Raw genomic sequence first — 13,546 nt, forward strand, 5'->3', positions numbered from 1 at the left:
TACCAGGAAAAATAAAAATCTCAGTGCGTTATATTCAGCAAACTGTAACAAAGCTGCAGCGTAATTTGCACAGGGAAAAGTGAGTGTCACTAAAAGCCACAAAAACAGTACCTGTAATCACTCGCAGCTCTGATCGGGTAAAGATCAAATGTAATTCAATGCCTTCTTGGGGTCAGTGAACTCACGTTTACCTCCGGCCATCTTGAGGACAAGCACTGCTGGAAACACCAGGGAGAACGCAATTTTCCTCTCGTGTAGTAGTTTTTTACATTGGCTAAATCCCGCCCGCTTGTCTGTGACCAACTTAGAATAATCCGGAAAGATCATAATATGATGTCCATCCCAGTGTAATTTTCCCCTCTTACGCACCATCTCCACAATCCGCTCCCGGTCCTGAAATCGTAGAAGTCGGACAATGATAGCCCTAGGTGGCTGGCCCTCCAGTCTGCACTTACCCAGGCTCCGGTGCGCACGGCCAATCTGCAGGCCTCCAGGGAAATCGGACTGCAGGAGCTCTGGGATGGTTGAGCACATATACGCCAGAATATCCAAGCCCTCAGCGTCCTCCGGAAAACCAACAAAACGAAGTTTATTCTGCCGGCATCTATTCTCCAGGTCATCCACTTTCATTCTCAGTGCCTCCACTTCTGTCTGGGTGGCTGGAGGATTAGCTTCTAGCACCTTATTAGCATCCTCGAGAAAGTCAATACGGGATTCGGCATTAGCCAAGTGAGCGGCTAGGTCTGTTAGCTTAGCTTCCACAGCACTTGTCACAGCATGGAATTAAGCTTGGTTTCTTGCGCCTCGGAGGTTTCCAGCGCGTAAATCTTAGCAATGTCGTTAGCCATTTGGTCCAATGTGCTACCACGGGTGTCTCTCGTGGGTAGCGGAGGAAAATCAGAATCCACTAGTGTTGTGTCACTAGCCTTAGCCGAGCTATCCTTGCTAGCACTAGCACCATCCTGATGGGGAAGTGCAAGTTTCTGCTGGGTGGGCATATTTTTGGCTTGTGCCTCAGAATATTCTTCCTTCCCGGAGTCTCAGTGCAGTTTAAGCAAACGGATAAAATCAGAATCCACTCCTTATCAAGCAAAAAGGCTGCATGTGCTGCAGAGCTCTCCAACTAAGCTGCCATCTTCACTGCTTGCGTCACCCAGCGCCTCAGACATGCGCACATTCATGGCAAATTAATTACACAAATGCTAAAAATAACTGTGTGCATTTAGCATTGTCTCTTTGATTATATTTGCGCAGATTTGGAAAAGTCTGTTTTATTACAATGACAGAAAAAACATGCATTAGCCTGCCTATCTTCTGTGGGATATAATATGACCACGTCCAGTTGCACATGCACCTGTCTACAAAAACACATGCACACACAAATAGGTTAAACCTTTTACAATAAAAATGTATTATCAGAATGTAATGTAATGTAACATTATGAAGCCCATGGCCTTTAGTTTCAGACAAAGCAGCAGGTGCTGGTCCAGGTGCTGGTACCTCATCTTGTCAAATCAAATCAAATTTACTAATTTATGTAGCACCAATTCGTGATGAGGTTACCTCAAGGCGCTTCACACATCATATTAAAAACAGAGAAAATTGAATTAAAAATCTAAAAACACAGTAAAAAGACAACTGAAATGTAATTGAATTTTAGTAACCTTAACATTTTTTTTCCTGCTTTCTGTATTTGTTTTTGCTGAGCTAATATTAGGATTACCCAATAAATGGTGTGTCTTTGTAGTCACAGGAACTGAAGGACAGATATAAAATGACTATACAAACTATAAAATATTACAGAGAATTACAAAGTATACAGAATAAGAACAGGGCTATTATGGTATGTATGTAGAGAGTATATAATATTAAATAACTTTTTCTTTATTTTTTAACAAACAAAATATACTGCATTGATGCCTATCTCGGCTTTCAGTGCTTACCAGTCAAGTGAGTATAAGAGAAATTGTGGAGAGCTGGGCATGTCCCAACTTGTCCTCTGACACTCCGAAACGGAGGTGTTCCTTTGTCTCGCTTCATCAGCGAATCGGTCGTGACGCGCAAAGCCTCCGCACGGCTTTCCATGACAAAATCTCTTGTTAAAAGTGAAATCTGCCGGAAAATGACTGATGTCCAGCTCTCGTGATAACCAGAGAAATTGCACACAACGGTCCCGGCTCCACACAACCATCCGTTTAGAAATGATGTGGTGGCTTCTGCCTCTCGATGGCGGCTCAGAGCACGGCGCGCTGTGTGCCATTGTGGGCCATCCTTAAAGCTGTAGTAACAGTCCTTATTCTCTGTGAAGCCTGTAAAATTTTCACCGAAAGCCAGATACATTTTTCGAATGGTTTCCAGCTGCCTGTCTCTAACACTTTCTGAAAAAAGTCTGATGGGAAAAAAAGCCCAAATCATTCCGCCATTTTCTCGCAATGAACCAACGACGAGAGGGGTGGAGCAGTGCTCACTCAAAGCCTGCCCACAGGCGAATGACGCAACCGACAGGCGTGGAAAAACTCATGCATGCGCACGAAGGTTCAAGCTTGGCTGACGTAAAAACATATGAATCAAATCCATATAGTTTTTGAAAAAATAAAAAGGTCCGTTACTTTTCTAACAGACCTCGTATTTCATGTCCATATCTGCTGAAATCCAAAACTTGATTCCAAACTTGTCAAGCTTGGATGCAGTATACTGCAGAAAGGGACAACAAACCTTTGATGGAAATAATTGCTCATCCACGCTAACATGCTGCCCTGGACTGTAGGAGGACACACACTTCTGAACAAACCGCTACCAGATGTCAGAAATTGTAGCAATTTTGTCTGTTTGTAAGCATTCGTTGTGGGTGTCCTTCAAAAAAGTGGTTACGGATTTTGCATTGGTTGTGACATTGTAAAATCTGGGGTCTGTGTGAAAGGCATCCCCTATTTATGGTTGAACTCTCAGCTCAGTTATATAACAAAGGGAGGAGGCTGGTTCCGAAGTGAAACTGCCTTCAAGTGTTAATTGGCACATACCAAAGAAAGAATAGGCTGCTTTTATATGCAGAAACCTGTGTCAGCCTCCATATGTTATTACATATGCATGCTATCCAAAGCACACAGGGACTCAGCTCATTTATATAACAAAGGGAGGAGGTTGGTCATATGCTAAACTTTGGGCGGATTTTCACTGCAGACTAAAGTCTGCTCTCTGGGCCTATTGGTGTTAAGAAACCTATTCAGATGTGTAAAGTTACATTAAGAATGTCAGGAATGTGCCAAGAATTATGCAAATATGACTTTCGTAACAAGTTCTGCCTATGTGTAAACGCAGCATAATCCCCTAGTTGCTCCCGGTGTGTAGTGAGTACCTTATTTGGCAGCACCCTCACATCAGGGTGAATGTGAGGCATTAGTGTGTAAAGCACTTTGAGCGACTGATACAGATGGAAAAGTGCAATGTAAATGCAGTCCATATCTCCAATTGGCAGTCTCTGGTTTCTTCATTTGCGATGAACTCCTTTATTGATTGTGGCACTATTGGAGGACAAGATCATGGTGACTGCCAGTTGGAGACAGCCAGCCGCTTTCATCCATATCAATCATACATTGTATGCCACTATGTCACATGCTTAGTAGTATTGGTAACACTTTACTTGAAGGTATTGTCATAATAGTGACATAACAATGTCATAAGTGTTACATGACACAGTCATGAACGTGTCATAAACATTATGTCTATGTCATAAATGTTTGTGACTGCTGTCATTAAGTGTCATTCGGTTTTTGTAACGACAAGTTGATATTTTTTTGGTTGTCTTGAAATGACAACTTGATATTAATCAAAGTAACATAACCAGAAGTTGTCTTTTGGTCTTCAGTTGTATGCCAACTTGTCATTACAAAAACCGAATGACACTTAATGACAGCAGTCATAAACATTTACGACATTGACATAATGTTTATGACATGTTCATGACTGTGCCATGTAATCATTATGACAGTGTCATGTCACTATTACGACGATATCTTCAAGTAAAGCGTTACCATAGTATTCTTCCAGTCAGACAGAAAGCAATGCCGCTTTTTTTTTCCTTTCAAACAAGCATAAATGTGTAAACACAATCAAAGGCGTAGTGTACAGAGATATTACCCAGTGAAAGTGAATCTTTATCACTTCTTACCAAATGGAAGCATATGTTTATAGAATGCTTTCATTCCACTTCCTTTGAAATTTGTCTGGAATTGTGGGTAAAAACATTTCCTTTACAAAAAAATATATCCACAAAACAAGTGAACTCTTTTTATATATTCAAAATTAGGATCCTATATTATATTGAACCACAATAAGAATTTAAAAAACAGAAACCTTTTGAATTCTTCAACATTTGTGTGTGTTTGTTTCATTTATTTGTATCATAAGTTCATTTATTTTGTGTATAAAATATATGAACAGTGTAGTAAGTTTAATGATAATGAAGAAAATTTGAGTAGATAACCGATACAAAATATTTACAAGTTGCAATATTAAGTTTTACTGTTTTTGCATGCACAACCAAATCAGAGTCAAATGTCTTCACCAATCATTGACAATAATTTTAATGGCTTGCAATTATATATTTTGTCAGACTGATGAATGCAACATATAGCTGTAATAATTATTTGTACCTTATTAATAATAATTATTATTATATCTGCAAAATGAATCTGTGATAACCTTTGATTCTGAATTGCTATATAGTGTACTGAAAACTTGACCATTGAAATAAATTGCTTATCATGTAAATCAGAATATAGTTTGTATGCACTTATGTTTTGTTTCCAATCATATTCTTATTACTATTAAATTCTGATACAAAGTGGCATATCAACTTTGTCTTGGCTACATGAAGTTTGACTTTGGGTGAACTTCATAAATCAAAATCAAGTTCTTAAGTTTTTAACAGCTAACAGCCAATATGGACAATTCGTGGTGAATGTGTTTGTACAGGATAAAGTGGTTTAGCTTTGGAAGGAATGGATAAAATGTCAAAACCAACCAGAAACAAATATTTTGGCAATCACAAAGAATTGATCTCTGAGTGCCCATTCCACTTAGTAATGGTCCACAAAATCACTGCCATGTGTTTGTGTGAGTGTGTTCTTTGTTTTCTGTGGTTTAATTGATTGTTTTCTGTGGTTTAATTGATTGTGTATATGTGTATATTTTAATTGCCTGTGAATTGCATGAAAATATATACAGGCAATTAAAACCACAGAAAACAAAGAACACACACACTATTTTTGTTCATTAGGCCACGTCATCATTCAGAAATCATGATTTCCTCACCGTATCACAGTTGTGAATTGATTTATAACTAACCCACAAAATAGCAGCTGTAGTATGTCTTAGCTAATTATCAGGCATAAAACGATCAAAAGTACACTCTCTTTCCCTGATTAAAAGGTTAATTTCAATTGTAGATCAGTATAAACCAGGATAAGACAGCATGCGATATAATTGCTGTAATTAAAGTAAAAGTACTTTTCACTTTTGCTACATGCTTATTGGAAAATTAACTTTGTGGACCAGAAGAGTATTGACAAAGAAGATGACAGTAAAATTTGAAACCCATTCATACATAAACATAACATTGTGAGAGCTTTATTGGTTTCAGTTTCTTTTGACTGGGTTTGTAAAGACATCTACTGAAATCCTTTAGTCTTGATTTAAAACTCAGACCTGTGTTGAACTCTCCCTATTTGCTTTTTCTTTACAATACAGAAATAATTCACAAGTTTCTTGCGTATTTTGGTGAGTTTGAGTCCATATATAAGTGGGTAAACTACTGGAGGAATAAAAAGAAATTCCATTGCCATTAAGTTAGAGAGATCTTGAGACAAATCCTTTGAACCAAACCTCATGTAAAATAAATCTAAAAGCAGAGAAAACAAAAAAATGAAGAGACAGATTAAATGTGGCAAACATGTCTGCATAAACCTCCTCCAGCTGTTTTTAGATGATAAACATGTTCTTATCAGGTAAACATAAGATATGAAAATAAGCCAGATATGGCAGACATAAAACATGATAATAAAATATTCCACAGCAATATGTACTTTGGGGGGTGAACAAGCAAGTGAAGCAATCATCCAGTTAACACAGTATATTCTATTTATGTGAGAACCACACAACTGTGATCCCAATAATGTCATACTACCAACTAACTTACAACAAAGTGGTATCAACCAGAAGAAAAACACTAAGAGAAACACTCTCTGTTTTGTCATGAAGGAATGGTACTGCAGAGGTCGACATATAGCCACATATCTGTCGTACGCCATCAGAGTGAGGATGGAAAAGTCACAAGCTTTTGCTGAATGTATTACAAAACCCTGTAACATACATCCAGCATACAAAATGACATGAGAAAACAGAAGGTCCAAAAGGAATTTAGGATAAAATCCAACAGTGCCATACAGCGTATTAATGCAAAAATTACACAAGATGATATACATGGGCTCATGGAGGTTTTTATCCATAATGATGGCAATAATAATACTGCCATTTAACAACAGAATCAATAAATACCACAACAAAGAGAACGAGAAGAGGGCAATTTTCTCTTCAAATGTGAAATTTAACCCTGAAAGTGTGAAAACTGTTATGACTGAAACATTCCACATCATCAATAAGCTGTACAGGAAAGCATCTTTCAAAACGTAAGCTTATATGTAATTCAGTGGGGCCAAATGGAACAATTCATAAAACCATTATGTGGTGAAAAACAAGTGAACAGTCTGTGCTGTCCATCGGTGTGTAGCAAACTGATGCCTATTCCTCAATTTAAATCTTCTTTCTGACGACAACAGCAGCATTTGGGGTTGAATTAGACCAATCACAGAGACGTATGAAGTAATGAGAGGACAGACTTCTAAAAAAATGATTAGGGCCCGAGTAGGACAAAGACCTACGAGGACCCTATTGTAACCCTATTGACCCTATTGTGCTGTTTTTATTATTATTAATTATTATTATTATTATCCTTCACACTTTTCAAGCCCCAAGTTCAGCCCTTTCCCATGCTCAAAAACTGAAACGTTGCAAAGTTGTTTGTAGCGAAATGGCGAAATAGCACCCCCTACAAATTTTCAAAAAAACCTTATTGGGATTTTTTGTCGAAGCCTCATGAAATTCGTTACACATATTTACCATGCTGGGACACACAAAAAAGTCTCTTAACGTCATGGTGAAATATCGACAGGAAGTCAGCCATTTTGATTTGAAGTTTCGATTTTGAGGTAATTTTTTCCATTTTTGGGCCATTTCCGCTACTTACATTTGAACAAACTCCTCCTAGGGATTTCATCCATTCATCTTCAAATTTGCTACACATCTTCATGACCCCATGCTGATCAAAAGTTATCAAAAGAATTTCTGTAGGTCAAAAGGCATGGCTGCTAGGGTTCGTCAAATTTTGGCGAGCATTTCGGAGCACGCCGTTTCACTTCGAACGGCTGTCACGCCCACATACTTCATTGTAGATCATTCAAACCTGCTGGACATGATGAGGGCTCCGCCTTGAACATCTACATATATTAACTTCCCAACTAAGTCATAGCACCCCCTGGTGGTAACAGGAAATGTCCTATTTATACTTTAACAGGTGCTGATGTCACATAGTTAAACCCATCAACTTCATTCCACTTCTAAAACATGCGGAACAAGTTGGCGAACATACAGGATGATTGGCGTGAAGCTACGAGTAATGGCGTCTGTGTGGAGGCATGCCGAATATCAACCCTTCGCCAAGAAATAACATTGTTCGTTTTGATGGCTTTAATTTTGTCATCTCATCATGAACATTGATACACAGGTCAAGCATGACAACCTCTTACAGGTCATAGAGGTGCCTTCCATGGGTGGGGCAAAATGCCTCTATAGTGCCCCCTTGCAACTTTCAAAAACCCCTACGCTTAGGGTTTTTTTAGACTAGGGACATGAAAATTGGTACATATGTGTGACTTGCATAGACATACAAAAAAGTCTCTTGCACCATTGGTCTACTTCAAACAGGAAGTCGGCCAATTTGAATTTTCGTGTCATTTTGGTGTGATTTCCACGTTGTTTTTGAACGAACCCCTCTTAGGGATTTTGTCCAATGCACTTCAAATTTCTTTCAGATCAACCACACACTATACTGATCAAAAGTGATCACAAGCTTTTTTCTATGTCGAACGGTGCGGCTGCTATGGCATCGCCATTTTGACCCTTCGCCATGGAACATTATACTTAAACAGGTACTGATGTCACTTAATTAACCCCATCAACTTCATTCCACTTCTAAAAGATACAGAATACATTGATGAATGTACTCGATCACCGTGAAGCTATGAGTAATGGTATCCATGTTGAGGCGTGCCGAATATCGACCCTTCGCCATGAAATTACGTACTTCCTTTTGATGGCATTAATTTTGTCATATCATCATGAAAATTGATACACAGGTCAACAATGACAACCTATTACAATGGTTAGGGGAGACGCCCATGGGTGTGGCACAATGCCTCCATAGCACTCCCTTGTAACTTTCAAAAACACCTCCCCGTAAGGGTTTTTTTTTTTTTTTTTTTTTTTTTTTTTTGGAGAAGGGAGATGAAGTCAGCCATTTTGAATTTTCATGTCATCTTGGCATGATTTCCGCATGTATTTGAGCGAACTGCTCCTAGGGATTTTGTTCAATGCACTTCAAATTTCTTTCAGATCATCCAGAGACTATACTGATCAAAGTTATCAAAAGCTTTTTTCTATGTTGAAGGGTGTGGCTGCTATGACGCCACCATTTTGACCCTTCGCCATGGAACATCAAGTCATTAAAGCTCCTTCATGCTTTGCCTGATTGACTTGAAACTTCATGTGTGATGAGGTCCAGCCCATGAATTCACCTGCCCCCTCTGTTTGTGCTCTGAGCACCCCCTAATGGATGAACCATTAACTTGTCATAACTCCATACATTGTTTGATTTGCTTGAAACTTGAACTGCATGATGAGTGTCTGCCCCTGTACGCACCTGCCTACATCTGCTAACAAGGGGTTGTGCTGGCTCGGGGAGGCAGTGGCGCGGACACGAGGGCCCGTATATGACTGCTTGCAGACCTAGTTATTATTACTTTAATAATTATTAAGTAGAATATGCTGTACTGTTTGTTATAATATAGACTCCTGTTTCTCATGGCCCTCATTCTCAACCTGGTGTCCAAGAGCCCCCCTCCCCAGACAGACACCAAAGGGTACGGAGGGACTGTGGGGTTTTGTCTGCTGCAAACTCATCACAACTCTTAAGTGCGGAGAACCTCCAGTTTCCATCCAGATACCTAAGGGCCATGGGCTCAGTGGACAAGTATATGCTAAAGTTATATTCCTCTGATTTTCTGAATTCTACGTTGGGCGCTGCTTGCAGTTCCATGCACCAAATCGTTGTGTGTGTACTGTGTGGGTCAATAGAACACTCCATACAAATTCAGTTCTATGCAAACATTTGGGCACCCCTGATAATTTTCATGATTTTCCTTTATAAATCATTGGTTGTCTGGATCAGAAATTTCACTTAAATATGTCATATAGCAGACAAACACACTGATATTTGAGAAGTGAAATGAAGTTTCTAGTATTTACAGAAATGTGCAATAATTATTTAAACAAAATTAGGCAGGTGCATAAATTTGGGCACCCTTGTCATTTTATTGATTTGAATACATTTCGCACTAAATATTGGAACACAAAATTGATGAGAAAGGGTATTTAAGGTGGCCATTTACAAATGTTTCTCCTCTTTGCATCTCTTCTAATGAGTGGCAACATGGGAGCCTCTAAACACCTCTCAAATTACCTGAAAACAAAGACTGTTCAATACCATGGTTTAGGGGAATGATACAAAAGTTATCTCAGAGATTTCAGCTGTCAATTTCCACTGTGAGGAAATGGATGACCACAGGCACAGTACTAGTTAAGGTCTGAAGTGGCAGGCCAAGAAAAATCTCAGAGAAGCTGAAGCAAAGGATGGTGATAACAGTCATAGTCAATCCATAGACCTGCCCTAAAGACCTACAAAATGATCTTGCTGCAGATAGTGTCTCTGTGCATCATTCAACTACAACTGTATTTAATAATTTTGAAGAAATCTTTATAATCATTTTTTCATTATATTCTAAGTTGATTCACCGTGCTCCGGACACTGATTCACTGTGCCACGTGAATTAGTGTCTGGGGCACAGTGAATCAAAAATTTTAAAATCGATTTTAAACACCTGTAAATTACACTTGGAGAGACATAAATAAACAATAACTTGCTGTATTAAATCCACAATAGAATGACCTAAACCTATGCATAATGTGTTTATGCTGCCACAAAACAACATTTCTGATCTACTGTGCCCCAGTTTCCCCTATTTGTGCAAAAAAGGTAGGTTATTCTTTAACACGCTTCTTTGGTGCGTTCATCTCTAACTTGTCAATTAGTGCGGATAACATTCTGATCATTGGTGACTTTCACATTCATATAAATAAGCCTTCTGGTCCCCTCTGCAAATCATTTATGGAAATTGTGGATGCATTAGGATTTCAGCAAGCCATTCATGACTCGACGCACATTAGTGGAAATACCCTGGATTAGGTTCTCGCACGTGGTATTGCTGTCATGAATATTGCCATCATGCCTCTTGCATCAGTGGTCTCTGATCACTCACTTATTAGGTTTAGAATTTTGCTGCCATGTTTAGTGAACAACACCCTTATATATCACTACGGCGATGCATCAACTCCTCAACCAAGACTGAACTCAAAGCTAGACTGCCTGATGTCTTAGCTTCACATTTGGCAAATACCCAATCAGTAGACAGACTTGTGCATAGTTTAAACTCAGTGCTCAAAATTACACTCGACGTGATTGTGCCACCAGTGTTAAAACTGCCCCCCTGCCAAAAAAAAAAAAAAAACCCACACAGTCACGTTGGTTCATTGATTACCTGCATGGCTTCAAGCATAAGACTAGAGGTCCAGAACAGAAATGGCATAGTTCAAAATTAGAATTAGTATTCCACCTTGCGTGGCGTGATGCTATCTTAGACTAAGCATGCATTACTGGCTACAAAGCGGACCTATTACTCTGATTTGATCAACAAAAACATGCATAACTAAAAGTTCTTGTTTGACATGGTGGCAACACTTATTCATCGACAACCACCTGTAGTTCGCTCTCCTTTTACAGCACAAGATATCCTGGATTACTTTGAGAAGAAAATACAATAGAAAGGATTAGGTTAAACATATCCCAGCATGCCTGTTATGTGTCGGACGCGGTCGGAGCACCGACCCAGCGTTTGAAAGGACCCAGCATAAAATAAGCAGAGCACGGTTCAAAAGGTAACAGAATTTAATAAACATAACAGTGAGTGAAGTGCTAAACAACTAAAAAGTCCGCGGTCTGGTGAGGTGGAAACACGGCGCGCTCTCAACAGCGCAAACGGTCCGGAGCCACAGCAGTTCAGACCCAGGGACCCCGCCGACACCCCCCAGGTGGCCGCGACAAACCAAGTCTGTGAAGAAAGAAAACATGGAGGTGAGTCCAACTCCACACAGAGAGACACAACTCAAAGGTGCACGCAATCAGCAAACACTTCCTGGCTTAAATCTATACATCAGCTTCTCACCCTGCAGGCACGAAACAACTCAGTTCAAATCTCCACTGCAGCAGAAGCTGATTAGACAATTAGCATAACATGACAGCTCGATACAACAAGGTGTGAGGGACACCAAATCCACTGTCATTACTTCATAAAAGTCACCAAAACCAAATTACCTCAGGAAGTGTGCTGAAGAGCGTGAGACCTCACCCAATCCTCCTTCACAGACTGTGGCGTCAAACCTGGAGCGGTCTCTGCGTCCGTAATGGTGAGATTGTTCTCCTGACGTCGATCTCACACGTCTGCTCACAAGGTCGAGTCTCTGGCAATCACACACTGTGCATTCAAGGTTTAAGTGCAGCAATCTCTGATCAAGACAGAATACACCACAGCTGTGAGTCCTGATGACCTGCAAGTGAAAACAAGCCTCAGGTGTTCAGGGTGAGGTCCTAATGCTCAGCCACTCAGTCCTGAATGCATACCACCTGGTGGGAGAAACAGAAAAAAAACAAGCCAGCCAAACACCCCAGCCCACAACAATGCCTTAATCAAGCCACTACACCCTACTGAGGTATTACCATTACTGAAGTATTATCTAGATGTACAGAATTTGAGAGTATCTCTCTCGGCATGCTGACGAAACTCATAACATCAACAAAAAGCATAACCTCTTTATTTGATCCTATACCAACAAAACTATTTAAGGACCTGTGGCCCACTCTTGGGCTGACTGGGCTGGAAATGATGAATCTTTCTAACTTCTGGATATGTTCCTAAATGTTTCAAATCTGCAGCAACTAAACCATTACTTAAGAAACCTAATCTTGGCCCTAGTGTATTGAAAAACTATAAGCCGATATCAAATCTATTATTTTGCTCTAAAATTCTAGGAAAAAGTGGTTTCACAGTGGTTTGTGGATTATCTTACTGAAAATAATCTCTTTGAGCTACTGCAGTCTGCCTTTAGAAAATATCATTCCACAGAGACACCTCTCACTAAAGTGGTGAATGATTTTCTGCTTGTAATGTATTCGGATACGACTATGGTTCTTGTGCTGTTAGATCTCAATGCTGCATTTGATACCGTGGATCATCATATTCTACTTCATAGGCTGGAAAATCATTTTGGGATTACTGGGAGTGCCCTTGCATGGTTGACATCATGCTTGACCAGTCGTTCTCACTGTGTTTTGTATAATAACACTACCTCTAACCTTAGTGACATGAAATTTGGCATTCCACGGGGGTCCGTCTTAGGCTCCCTGCTTTTCTCCCTTTAAATAGCCCTTGGGCACATATTGCGGCACTGTGGGATTACCATTCACCACTATGCTGATGATGCTCAGTTACACATGCCGATAACTGATGGTAATCTCATCCACATAAAATCCTTAGAAGACTGCCTTGCATCAGTGAGAAACTGGATGTCTAGAAACTTCCTACTTTTAAACTCTGATGAGACTGAAATGATGATTCTTGGTCCAGTGAGACATTGGCATCAATTTGACCAGTTAACGCTTAGCCTAGACTGGTGTGTCATACATCACACTGACAAAGTGAGGAACCTTGGCGTAATTTTTGATCCTACATTATCCTTTGACCTCCACATGAGAAATATTATGAGGACTGGTTTCTTCCACCTGGGAAATAGAGTGAAGATTAGTTCCATCCTGTCTATAGCTGATGCTGAGACCCTGATCCATGCATTTATCTCTTCTACATTGCATTACTGCAATGTTTTATTTTCTGGTTTACCGCAGTCCAGCATTCGGGCTCTCCATGTTGTGAAAGTGTCGTGACACGGACCCACAACAGGGGGCGTTAATGAATGGACAATGGATAAGCCAAAAGTAACAATTTAATGTTGTAAACCGCACAATGACGTACAGACAATAACAATA

At 39.8% G+C, this 13,546-nt stretch overlaps 1 protein-coding gene across 1 annotated transcript; it reads right to left on the reverse strand.

Annotated features, from left to right (window-relative positions):
* Positions 1-144: 144 nt before the first annotated feature.
* On the reverse strand, positions 145-6,653 carry LOC117524279 (olfactory receptor 49-like). The gene is made up of 2 exons (XM_034186048.1): positions 5,707-6,653; positions 145-766 (listed from the first exon to the last, which is right to left on the reverse strand). Exons 1-2 carry the CDS (start codon positions 6,651-6,653, stop codon positions 145-147), a joined length of 1,569 nt encoding a protein of 522 aa, XP_034041939.1.
* Positions 6,654-13,546: the final 6,893 nt, after the last annotated feature.

Source organism: Thalassophryne amazonica, chromosome 14, assembly GCF_902500255.1.
Source record: "Thalassophryne amazonica chromosome 14, fThaAma1.1, whole genome shotgun sequence".
Lineage (NCBI taxonomy): Eukaryota > Metazoa > Chordata > Actinopteri > Batrachoidiformes > Batrachoididae > Thalassophryne > Thalassophryne amazonica.

Excerpts from the sequence above, each read along its gene's own strand:
- LOC117524279 (XM_034186048.1), bottom strand. The coding sequence starts at position 6,653 with ATGATGTGGAATGTTTCAGTCATAACAGTTTTCACACTTTCAGGGTTA. Across the intron at positions 767-5,706 it reads ATAGGGAGAGTTCAACACAG|TGCTGTGGAAGCTAAGCTAA; the intron begins GTCTGAGTTTTA and ends TGCTGTGACAAG.